We start from the raw sequence: 12,818 nt of genomic DNA on the forward strand, positions 1-12,818 counted from the left end.
CTTCACGCCTCACCTCGAAGGCTCCAACTGGGTCTCCTGATGGCAACCACCCCGCCAGACTGCGGCTGCGCTCTCCTCCGGCCGCTCCCCCACCTCCCCACTTCCCCACCCCTTCCACCCACCCTCCACCCCTCCGCACCCCGCCCCGAGGGTCCCGGAGGGCGGAGCTGCGACGGCTGGAGGGCGGGCCGGGCTCGGGTCCCTCCCGCCGCGGGCTCAGGGGTGGGGGCTCCGGCCCATTACGCGATGGAAACCCCGGGTCTCCAGGGGGCGCGCGTGAAAGGCGCATTGATGCAGCCCGCGGCGGCCTCGGAGCGCGGCGCGGCCAGACACTGACCGCTCCAGCGTCCAGGCGCGCTCCTCCGGTCGGTCTCCTCCGCGGCCTCGGCCTCCGGTCCCCCACTTCCCAGAGCCATGCGCCCCCCGGGCCGCGCCGCCTCCCCACGGCGGCTGCTGCTCGGCCCTCTCCTCTTGCTGCTGGTGCTGCAGCTGCCCGCGCCGTCGAGCGCCTCCGAGACGCCCAAAGCGAAGCAGAAGGCGCCGATCCGGCAGAGGGAGGTGGTGGACCTGGTGAGTCTGGGGGTGCCTGCTTGGGATCGGGGGGCCGGGGGCGCGCGCCCTGGGCGGCCGTCGAGCTGCTGCTGGTGACTGTGTTGGTGCCCGCGCGCGGTGGGCCGAGTGTTCGGCGGCTCACGTGCGTCTCCGTGCCGGGCTTTGTCCCAGTCTATGAGGAGCCCAGCCTGGAGAGGAGCTAGGACGAGGACAGTAGAAACGAGGGGCGGGGTAGGTTAAAACGCGGACCGAGGAGGCACCCTGAGCCCGCCGATCCCTTGGACCACGACCAGGGCCGTGCAACGTGTCCTTGGTTGGAGCTGGTGGCCACGTCTGCCCGAAGGAGCGAAAACTCCCACAAAGCATCCGTCCAGCTCTTTGTAACTTGAAGCCTGTGAGTCACGTTGGGCCATCTTCCTGGGCTGCAATTTACCTCCCTCGATGACCACCCTTAGGGCCGAGAATGGTTCCAAGGGTTTTAGTCTGGAAGGGGCACTGAAGGGACCAACTGTCCAAGATCCAGTTTCGTTGGTTCTGTGTGGACCAGATGGGCAAGCAAGTCTTCGCACCGTGGCTGCCAGGTTAAAAGCATCGCAGTGGAGCTGCAGGGGAACACAGTCTCCAAGGGAGCAAACAAAGTCACTTTCCGAGTGCTTTCCGAAGGGCTAATCTTGTGTGTGTGTGTGTGGGGGGGTGTTGTTTGCATTAAACTCTTTGCCTCTAAAAGTCAACAACCCCATGCAGGGCAGAGAGGTTCTCTGTCCCGCAGGAAGAGGAAGCCTTTCACTGATACTGTAGTCCTTGGCACATTATGAGCTTCAATTTGCAAGCCAACTTCATATGGTTGACAGGCATTGCAGTGTATAAGACAGGGAGCATTTATTGATTAAAAAAAAAAAAACTGTCAAATTTGTGAAACTGCCATTCTAAACTAGTAAGCCAAGCTCCCTGGCAGCTAGTTTTAAGCTGGATTCAAAAATACTGGGGCGGGGGGAGGGGGGCGGGGGAACCCTGCATTTCACACAGTACTTTTTGGTTCAATGGTATACACTTTTGTTCCATAAAATCAGACTGTGTATTCAGGGCCACCGTTCTATTTTAGGTGTTTAAATTGTTAAAACTGTACCAAATGAGTATGGCTAGTGTGCAGTTTGCATTTTATGAGCATGTATTAAGAAACACAAAATATCCCTTCTCCTAGTAAAACTAGCAATTTTCCCCTCCTCTATGGATTACAGTACCTGTGGTTTCCCACAACTCCAGCCCAGCATGGAAAAGTTTACTACTGTGCAGCCAGGCTCAGGTGCATCCTGTAGATTGGATGTGGTTTTGGTGATAGGAAAAAAAAACAACAAACCCTACACAGTCATTAAGAAAAGGTTCACAGATTCTGTAAAGCAACTTCTTTGTATAGATCTTTCAAAGCCTTCCTTTCAAGCGTTCACCAAGTTCTGCCCCCTGGTGGTCAGTAAAAGAAACTCGGGGGGGGGAGTCTAAGCTTCCACTCATACTTCATTTTGCAGACATTTATTGATGATTGTTAAAAGTGTTGGGCTAGTGGATGAAGGCATGTAGTAATTCCAGAGCCAAGTCTAATAAAGTTCTGTGGTCTCCAGAATACAATTTTTAGCTGAAAAGGTGAATGTAAATTTTAACCATGACACTATTGACATTTTGGGCCAGATATTTTTTTGTTGTGGGGCCTGTCCTGTGCATTGTAGGCTGTACAACAGCTTCCCAAGTCTCTACCCACTTGATTGCCACTGGTGGCAATGTCTCCACCCAGTTGTGGTCAGACTAAATGTCTCCAGACATTGCCAAGTATCCTCTAAAGGACAACATTGTCTCAGTTGGCAACCACTGATAATATAGGAAAATAAAACTTAGCCTATGTAACATCTTGATCTGAGGAGAACATAGTGTAAAAAAATAATCAAAGAATGCCAAAAGATATGTTATTCTTTCTTCTCACTTTAAACGTATGAAATTGTTAAAAAGTCTAAAATATACCAAACTGAATTGTTTGCACTTTGGCATATTCTCCAATACTTATGTAATTTTAAGGTATTTTTATTACTGCTTCTCTGGTGATAGGTAAATAATAGCACTTTCTTACAATAAGGAAAATGACATTGTCTAAGGCATAAAAATTCCTTGACCAAAACAGAGATCGAGCTGGTATCATGAGAAGCAAATTGTACGTAGCCTCCTTCCTAAACAGTTATTTCTAGGGTTTATAATCTGATTATGTCCAATCCCAGATAGTAATTTTATTTATTTATTTTTTTGCCAATCCTGGGGCTTGAACTCAGGGCCTACTATCCCTCAGCTTCTATTGCTCAAGGCTACCACTTGAGCCACAGTGCCACTTTTTTTTTTTCTGAGTAGTTTATTGGATATAAGAGTCTCGCAGACTTTGCTTCCTGGGCTGGTGTCAAGCCATGATTCTCAGATCTCAGCACTCAGAGTAGCTAGGATTATGGACATGAGCCACTGACACCTGACTCCAGATAGGAAAATTAAAAGATAAACTTTCAAGGCTGAAGGCATGGGCAAGTGGTAGATAGCCATCCTTAGTCAAGAAAGCTAAGCAAGCTCAAAGCCCTAGTTCAAGCTACGGCAATGGGGAGAGGGAGATAAAGTAGGAAGTTATTTTATTTTATTTGTACCAGTTCTGGAGCTTGGACTCAGGGCCTAGGCCCTGTCCCTGAGGTTTTGTGCTCAAATTAGCACTCTATAGCTTGGGTCTCAGCTCCATTTCTGGCTTTTTTGGTGCTTAGTTGGGGATAAGAGATTCATTATCTTTCTTGTCCAGGCTGGCTTTGAACCATGACCGTGTTGGTCGTGGGGCTTGAAATCTGGGCCTGGGTGCTTTCCCTGAGCTCTTCAGCTCAAGGCAAGCACTCTACCACTTGAGCTACAGCGCCACTTCCCATTTTCTGGTGGTTAGTTTGAGGTAAAAGTCTCAGACTTTTCCTGCCCAGACTGACTTCAAACCATGATCCTCAGATCTCAGCCTCCTGAGTAACTAGGATTACAGGCATGAGCAACTGGCACCCGGATGGAAATTATTTTAATATGTAAGGAATCTTAGTTTTTGTTCTTGCTAGTATTAGACTATTTATACACACAGCGGAGATGTTAAAGTAAAAGTTTTAAGTGGATTCTGTTGGGATTTTGAAGGTCTAATTAATTACACTATTGTTTCCACATGAACTAATTCATGGGTACAGAAATTGAACAGTGGAGCTCAAAATATCACCTTTGTAAACTGTTGGTATACTTTTATGCATGTAGCGTGGATGAGGACCTGGGTTCAATTCCTAGTACTGGGGAAAGTGTGTGTGTGTGTGTGTGTGTGTGTGTGTGTGTGTGTGTGTGTGTGTGTGTGTGTGTGTGTGTGTGTGTGTGTGTGTGTGTGTGTGTGTGTGTGTGTGTGTGTGTGTGTGTGTGTGTGTGTGTGTGTGTGTGTACAGATAAAACCTTGGCTGATTGGCTTCTGTGTGCTGGCCCATGGATTTGCTAATGTTCCCTTCTTCAAATCTGGGTAAAGTCCATTCTGGGAAATGATTACATTTGTGCAGAGTCATTGTCTCATGCTAGTCGTGGGGTCACTTCTCAACCCAGTGAAGCCGGGTAGTACAAATAGGACTGTAATTTAGACTGTGCCTAGACATGATAACAGACCACATCTCAAAATAACCAACAAGAAAAGGGCTAGTGGAGTGGCTAGTGGAGGTAGAGCACCTGCTTAGCAAATGTGAGGCCCTGAATTCAAATCCCAGTACCTCAGAAATAAATAAATGAAATAAAAATGAAAGGAGATAGTGTGCCTTAAGTGGCGAAGCCCTTCCCTATCATGCTCTGTCTGGATTCAGTCTCAGAATGAAAATTAAAACTAAATAAAAGAAAGGTTAAGGCTGGGAAGGTGGCTCAGTGGTAGAGTGCTTGCCTCACATGCAACCCAGGCCCTGGGTTCTATTCCTCAGCACCACCTAAGCAGAAAAAGCCAGAAGTGGTGCTGTGACTCAAGTACTTGAGCGCTAATCTTGAGCTAAAGAGCTAAGGCACAGCGCCCAGGCCCAGAGTTCAGGTCCCACGACTGACAATAAATAAATAAGTAAATAAGTAAATAAATAAACAAGCCTGTTGAAATAGTTTTTTAAAAAAGGTTAAAAGAAGGGGCTGGGGGTTTAGCCCAGCGGAAGGGCGCCTGCCCAGCGCACGCAAGGCCCTGGGTTCAGTCCTCAGCCCTGGAAAAAAAAAAAAAAGAAAGAAAGAAAAAGGTTAGAAGAAAATAAAACAATAGTAAATTACATGGAATGCAATTTGGAAAATGTCTGTTTTAAAATTATACATGCTTATAATAAGCAGCAAAAAGGAGCAGATGAATGAACACTTTTCTCCTAATCCTTGATTTGTACAAGTTGAAGTTTGTACAATAAAAACATGAATGAAATCACGATGTTTTAAAAATAACTTCTAAATTATTTCTCTACAATGTGTAGAACAGAAGTGTGGCTTGAAGATGCTCTTCACAAAGGGCACAAAATAAATGCACGTTGAGTCTTCAAATGCTAAGTGACCTGTGTTGTTTTCTCCTTCCCTTTGCACTGTAGTATAATGGAATGTGTTTACAAGGGCCAGCTGGGGTACCAGGTCGTGATGGGAGCCCTGGGGCCAATGGCATTCCTGGAACCCCTGGGATCCCAGGTCGGGATGGATTCAAAGGAGAAAAGGGAGAATGCCTAAGGGAAACCTTTGAGGAATCCTGGACCCCAAACTACAAGCAATGTTCATGGAGTTCTCTGAATTATGGCATAGATCTTGGAAAAATTGCAGTAAGTAAAGTTGAATTGAAATTGAAATGTCTTCATATTTATTTTTTTAATTTTTATTTTTTTAATTTTTAATTTTTTATTGTGAAAATACTGTACAGAGGGGTTACAATTACATGGGCAAGATGATGAGTACATTTCTTAAGCATTGTAGCCTCCTCCTTTGTTTCCCCTTCCCATCCTCTCTCCACTCCCCCCCCCAATCCTCCCCCCCCCACCAAAGTTGTAAAGTTCATTTTCGACATAAGACTTGTACTTCTCATTGTTGCAATGGGTCCACCTGTATCCCTATTTAAACTTGTTTAAACGACTTGTAAAATGTCTTCATATTTAAATGTTAACTTTTAGGCAAGGTTTTACTGTTTTCATTCTTTTAAACCAAGATTTCAGGAATGAAGCTGTAGATAACATGACTTTGAACTAGAAAAAGGTTGATAACTTAGGGTTCATTTCATAGAGTTACATTAAAGCCGAAGTCTCTTTCCTTTCTTTCAGGAAATCTTTCTTCCTCTCTGAAAATTAAGTTTTTTAAGTATGTTGGGTAGAAGGGTAATTAAGTATAATTCACAATATACTTTCAAATTCTTCATTTTAAATTGAAATGAAAATGTTAAATTGATCAATGTTTCTCTTTTGGCAGGAGTGTACTTTCACAAAGATGCGTTCCAACAGTGCTCTCCGAGTTTTGTTCAGTGGCTCACTTCGGCTAAAGTGCAGAAATGCGTGCTGTCAGCGTTGGTATTTCACATTCAATGGAGCGGAATGCTCAGGGCCTCTTCCCATTGAAGCCATAATTTATTTAGACCAAGGGAGCCCTGAACTGAATTCAACAATTAATATTCATCGTACTTCTTCTGGTATGTGAAATAGTGACATTGAAGACTATCTCATCTGGCTAAGATGAGCTTTTAGTGTTGCTGCCTTGTGGGTCACTAGTCTGCTCTCAAAGGACCTCTAGTAAGTTTGCAGTGCACAATTCTCTGCCCTATGCTGCACTTATAAATTACTTACTAATCTGTTTGAAATGATTGGGATGTCTTGACTCCATCTCTGGTCAACTGACTTAGAAGCTTTAGGGATAAGACCGCTGCATCTATATTTGTGGGGTGTGTGGGGGGGGAGGGGGGGAAGGAGGGAGAGAGAAAGGGAGAGAAGAGAGAGTGAGTGTGTGAGCGCGCCCTGGACACTGTCTCTGAGTTTTGGTGCTCATCTAGAACTCTACCACTGAGCCACAGCTCCATTTCCTGCTTTTTTGCTGGTTAAATGGAGATGAGTCTCAGAGACTTTCCTGCCCTGGCAGGCTTTAAACTATTATCCTCACATCTCAGCCTCCTGAATAGCTAAGATCACAGGTATGACCCTTTGGTACCCAGCATGCATCTGTATTTTTAAAGTCCCTCCACCTTCCCATCCACAGGGATTGTAGTGTGTCCCAGAGTTGAAAAGCAATGATGAGCTAAATGAAATTGTAAAGCAACTGTTAATACCAGAGATCATTAGTTCTGATTCTCAACCTTGGCTTCACAATGAGCTCATCTGAGGAACTTGAAAACAAAACAAAACAGAAGAAAATCAAAACAACCTATGTTTGGGTGCCATTCTGCCAGGAAGCCTGATTTAATGAGTGTGGGTACAGTTTAGGCAATGAAACTTTCAAAATAGATCCCAGTCATTGTTCAGTCAAGGTCAGGAACCACTAGCATAGACTGATGAGGAAATGGAGTCGTTTCTCTGCCTGTCCTTTAGTTTCTGTTATTACTGCTGCAGCATATTGTTTGTTGGTTTGAGGTGCTGAGGATCAAACCCAGAACCTTGTATAAGCACTCTACCTGAGCTATATCCCCAGCCCTCTGCCTGTCTTTTAAAAGGATGGATACTCTCTGTTGAATTTATTTAAGAATGTCCATATTATTTCTGCATTCTTTTTTTCCCACTTAGTATAAGAGAAAAGGCATTCAGTTGAAACTACAATTGTTTTAAGCAGTTGGGGGAAAAATAGCTTATTTGTTCTATTTTAAGGTTCATTAAAGTTTTAAAAACACTAAAAAAACCCAGAGAATTTAAAAAATAAAACCCAGCTGGGTGCCTGTGGCTCACACATGTAAGGTTAGCTATACAGGAGACTGAGAATGGGAAGATGGTGGTTCCAGTCTTAAGAGACTCCATCTCAACAGAAGAAATTAGATATGGTGACATACACCTATCATCCTAGCTATGACCAGTAGCTTAGGATCCAGGGCATTGTGGTTCAGGTGCATGCTTGGGCAGGAAATAAGACTCTACCTCAGAAATAAACAGCACAAAAATAGTTGAGTGTGTTGTTGGTTCAACAATAGAGCACCGGTCTAGCAAACATGAGATCAAATTCAAACTCTAGTACTGCCAATAAACAAACCAACCCACCTATTAATCTCATCACCCAGAGTTAGATACCACTGATGACCATTTTGATAGTGTGAGGCTTTGTGGGTGGCACACTATGACAACATAAACACAAATGATAAAAACTATACATATTGCCGGCTTCATTTCTCTGGTTTCTTGTAAATATTTCTCAGTAATCTTGTGTTTTTTAATGGCTGAGAGGAGGAGATCTTTCACTGCTAATCAGAAGAAATATTTCAGCATTCTTTAGGGACCCAAATAAAACGCAGAACTGCCAAACAACCATATTCCTAAGAAATCAAAGGCAATGCTTCCACATTAAAAAAAAAAACTCTTTATCATCAAATCATAGTGCAGATATTAAAATGTCCAGACTGGAGCATGGTGGTGCATGCTATAAGGGCACTAGAAGTAGGAGGCTCACAGTGTGAGGCTAGCTGTGAGACAAAAACTTGAGACCCCCAGCTGAAAAATAAATTGGGCAAAAACAGGCTGCAGTGTGGTTCACGTGGTAGAACACTAAATAAAAAAATAATACAATATCTTACCTAAGACAGGAGAGTAGAAATGAGGACTTTCTTGCTTCCTTTCCCTCTTTTAAATTAGATGAAAAGCAAAACAATAAACTCCCCAGCCCTTAGAGAGAAAGTAGTGTTTTCCACTTGAAAAACAGTCTCTAAAATAAGGGAAGTCTGTGGGAAGGGCATGTATCTCAAAGGTAGAATGCTCGTCTAGATGCGCCACAGGAAAAAAAAATCCAGATATAACATATAAAATTAGATTAGGAAGTGATAGGTTTATTGATAGTGTTAATAGAAGCAACTAAGCTTTTATATTATCTTTAAGATGTGTTAATAACTTGCTCTAATGAACCCCTAGCCCCAGGAACCATGCATGACCTTTACATGCACATACTTTATAAGTTTTTGTCTTTTCTTTTTTGGTACTGGGGATCGAACCCAGGACGTTGCACTTGCTAGGCAAGCGCTTTGCCACTGAGCTACATCCCAACCCACTTTATAAGTTTTTTTAACAAAGCATTTTCTAAGCATAGTATGGAAATGCATTTGATATGATTCACTGGATGAAATGTCACAAATATTCTCTAATAACATTTCTGTAGTAATGTGAGTTAAAGGTTACTTTTGGAACAAAATCACTTCCTTTTGTGCCCTGACACTCTTTCTTGAGGGAAAGGAATAGTTACCATATTAGAGGGTGGCTTAAACCTGGGATAGACATGAAGGGTTAATGAACCTTGAAAGCAATATGTTTCCTGGCAGACTAAGAGAAAAGCAAGTTGATAACTAATCTTACATGTTTTATGTGCTTAATAAACTGCCATAGTACATTATCACAGCCAAAATTTTAAGTTTATTTGTTCAACAAATGTTATTTGGTTTGTTAAGTTTCAAGAAGTGGAACATCTGAATCTCCCTGGATGAGGCTAAACCCCTTGATTCTCCTAAGCTTGTCTTATGTCCAGGCCGTAAAGGTCAAGGCACTGGGAAAACATGAGCACTGCTGGCATTTTCAGCTGACATCGTAGTGAGCAGACTAGATTAAACAGTCATGGGTCCAATGCTCATTTCTCCCAGCTTTGGCAGAGGGCTGATCTAGTGCCAGTCCCTGGATGCTGACATAACTGCCCTAGATTTTACTGATGCCATAGCTAATAGAAAGAAGCAAATTGCTTTAGACTTGTACCCCAGGCTTGCTGGAACTCAACTGAATAGGAAACCTAACCAGTCTCATATTACTTCTATGCTTGTTTTCTTTTCTTTTTTCTTGTTGGTACTGAGACTTGAACTTAAGGCCTGGGCACTGTCACTGAGCCTCTTTGGGCTTAAGGCTAGTAGCACTCTACCACTTGAGCCACAGCACCACTTCTGGCTTTTTCTAAGTAGTTTATTGGAGAAAAGAGTCTCATAGACTTTCCTGCCTGGGCTGGCTTCAAATGTGATCCTCAGATCTCAGCCTCTTAAGTAGCTAGGATTACAGGCTGAGCCACTGGCGCCCAGCTGTGCCAGGTTCTTTAAGACTGCTGATCTATTGTTTTTTCTTCCTTCACACAAATATTAAAAATAACTTGTCTTGAGGTTGGAGTCGTTTCTTAGTTGGTAGTGTTAGCCAGTGAGCAAAAGTGTCAGGAATCGAGTTTGAGTTCCAGTCTTAGACCTAAAAAAAAATTTTGTCTTTTTGCCTGCTTAATGGCAGCTGGTGGGGTTTTTTCTTTTCTTTTTTATAGATGTGGGGAAAGATCTTTGGTAAGATGGAATGCAAGTTGTCTGTTAGCACGGGAAAGTTCAGAGGATATATTAAAAGCTGCATTAACTATACAGCATCACAATTGAAGGTTTCTTGATTTTTTTTTGTTTTGCTTTTAATTTACTACTTTGTAAAATGAGTTTTTCAGATTGAGGGGCTGGTATGATAATGCTAGAATTTCTCTTAATATTACAAAAGTCCATTTATCTTCTGGAATAGTGTTAGGTGTACAGATAAGTTTTAGGAAGGGCTGTCTTTAAAAAAAAAAAAAAAGATGTTCACATCTTTTCTTTCAGCATCTTCCAAATTTTAAATCTTGATTTTAATCAAATTCTGGTCTTACGTTTGATACTTGGAAGAAAAAAATACCAGTTAAGTTTATATCTTAGGACATATATATATATATATGTGTGTGTGTGTGTGTGTATGTATGTATGTATAATATACATATATATGTATATAATTATACATATGAATATACATATACATATGTCTTTTAAAAAATATTTATGTGAAAGAAAGAGAACTCTATCACAAAACCCTTATCAGGCATTAGAAATTTCAATTTGCAGCCGAGCACTGGTGGCTCACACGTATAATCCTAGCTACTCAGGAGGCTGAGATCTGAGGATCGCAGTTCAAAGCCAGCTCAGGCAGCAAAATCTGTGACTCTTTATCTCTAATAAACCACTGAAAAACTTAAAGTGGCGCTGAGGCTCAAGTGGTAGAGTGCTAGCTTTGAGCTGAAGAGCTTGGGGACAGTGGCCAGGCCCAGAGTTCAAGCCATATGACCAAAATTTTTTTTTTAATTTGCTTTACATTAAGCAGAATTATAATACAGCTTTCTTAAGTAATTGCAAAAGGAATGGTTTGGCTCACTTTGAAAATGACTGTTGTCTCTGTTTTGCAGTGGAAGGACTCTGTGAAGGGATTGGTGCTGGATTGGTGGATGTTGCTATCTGGGTTGGCACGTGTTCAGATTATCCAAAAGGAGATGCTTCTACTGGGTGGAATTCAGTGTCTCGCATCATTATTGAAGAACTACCAAAATGAATCCTTTCTCATTCCCTACCTCTTTTTTAATTTTACATTGTCAAATGGTTCATTTAAATGACATTTAAAAATCATTTTATGTATACATCTGAATGAAAAGCCATACATGTTTACAGACCAAAGTGTGCTTTTACACTGTTCTAACATTAGTATTTTTTTTTTTTTCTGGTCCTGGGGTTTGAACTCTGGGCTTGGGCAGTGTTCCTGAGCTCCTTTTTGCTCAAGGCTAGTGCTCTACCACTTGAGCCACAGTGCCACTTTCAGCTCTGTGATTCACTGGAGACAGTATCACAGATTTTCCTGCCTGGGTTGGCTTTGAACCATGATCTTCAGATCTCAGCCTCCTGAGTAGATAGAATTACAGCTGTGAGCCACCAGCACCTGGCCTAGTATTTTTTTTTTCATATTCTCAATGTGGTCTTTAGATTTTCTTAGTATAGCATTTGAAAAAAACGTAAGTTACTAGTCTTTGTATAAGTCTTCATGTAAATGTTTAGAATTGTTTTATATCCTGTCAAATAAAGTTATTTCAAACAACTTTACCATCTTGAAACTAGTTGCCACAAAATTGGAGTTTCTAGTACTTTTTACCTAAAAGGTTGACCATAGATGTAATTTGTATTTGTTTTAACAATTTGTATGGGGTTTTAATACATATATAGTATGGGTTTGATCAAGGGTATTGTGTTGTGTCAGGAGACATATCAGAATTTTATTTTTATTTAAAAAGAGTAAAAAGATATGGATTCGGGTCTCAAATTGCTTACCATTTAGGTCAGATATACACACGAAATCAAAGTGTTGAAGTGTAGAACAAAGCAAGAGCAATCACTTCTGGTCAGGATAATCAGAAAGGCAGGATTTGCTCATCTCAGGGCTTGAACTCAGGGCCTGGGCACTGTCCCTGAGCCTCTCTGTACTCAAGGCTAGTGCTCTACTACTTGAGCTACAGCACCACTTCCAGCCTTTTCCAAGTAGTTCACTGGAGATAAAACTTTCCTGCCTGGGCTAGCTTTAAACTTTGATCCTCAGATTTCAGCCCTTTGAGTAGCTAGGATGACAGGTGGAAGCCACTGGCACCCAGCAAAGATAGGTATTTAAGACTGATGAATGAAGTTAAGTAAATTCTGGGCTTGAATCAGAAAGTCATTTTATCTTAAAATTAGACACAATGAAGTCATAATCCTCTAACTTTGCTCACTCAAAAGACCTAGGAAAAATGGGTAGTCCAGCAATGCCATATTGTAATCTCTATGTATCATTTTTTACTAACAGGAACTAAGGATCCATGAAAAAACGAGTCATTTTTAGCTCTTGGGCAGTAAATGTACAGTGTAAGCTCAGAATACCCTGTCATATTAGAAAACAACTACAAAAGACTACTCAAAAGGACCCAAGGAGTCAGCTTGCAGTGGCATCAATAAAGATGACTGTAGTGGTCTGAAACATATGAAATGTTTACATGCTTGAGCTCATAATTAATTAGTCAACTTGTAGGATCCCAGCAAACCACCTTGCTATTTTCAAAATTGGTAAACAGAACCAAACATGTATTCTTCCTTCTTTATGTGGACTCTTTATGTGAATAGGAATTTCTCCTTATGAAATTATATATACACACACACACACACACACACACACACACACACACACACACACATAGTATATGCATTATAGTAACTGTACAGTAACCTCACCTTCAGATTTATTGCATGTGGTTTT

General features: G+C 42.0%; 1 protein-coding gene across 1 annotated transcript; it reads left to right on the forward strand.

Annotated features, from left to right (window-relative positions):
• Window positions 1-318: 318 nt before the first annotated feature.
• Cthrc1 (collagen triple helix repeat containing 1) lies at window positions 319-11,669 on the forward strand. The gene is made up of 4 exons (XM_069991190.1): window positions 319-570; window positions 5,172-5,393; window positions 6,031-6,247; window positions 10,954-11,669. The coding sequence occupies exons 1-4, from the start codon at window positions 415-417 to the stop codon at window positions 11,094-11,096; spliced, it is 738 nt and encodes a 245-aa protein (XP_069847291.1). The 5' UTR covers window positions 319-414; the 3' UTR covers window positions 11,097-11,669.
• The last annotated feature ends 1,149 nt before the right edge of the window (window positions 11,670-12,818 follow it).

This window comes from Dipodomys merriami, unplaced genomic scaffold (assembly GCF_024711535.1).
Source record: "Dipodomys merriami isolate MVZ:Mamm:240054 unplaced genomic scaffold, mDipMer1.0.p SCAF_4, whole genome shotgun sequence".
NCBI classification, from domain to species: Eukaryota; Metazoa; Chordata; class Mammalia; order Rodentia; family Heteromyidae; genus Dipodomys; species Dipodomys merriami.

Coding starts and splice junctions, on each gene's coding strand:
- Cthrc1 (XM_069991190.1), top strand. CDS start 415: ATGCGCCCCCCGGGCCGCGCCGCCTCCCCACGGCGGCTGCTGCTCGGC. Junction 571..5,171: donor AGAGGGAGGTGGTGGACCTG/GTGAGTCTGGGG, acceptor TTTGCACTGTAG/TATAATGGAATGTGTTTACA. Junction 5,394..6,030: donor TAGATCTTGGAAAAATTGCA/GTAAGTAAAGTT, acceptor CTCTTTTGGCAG/GAGTGTACTTTCACAAAGAT.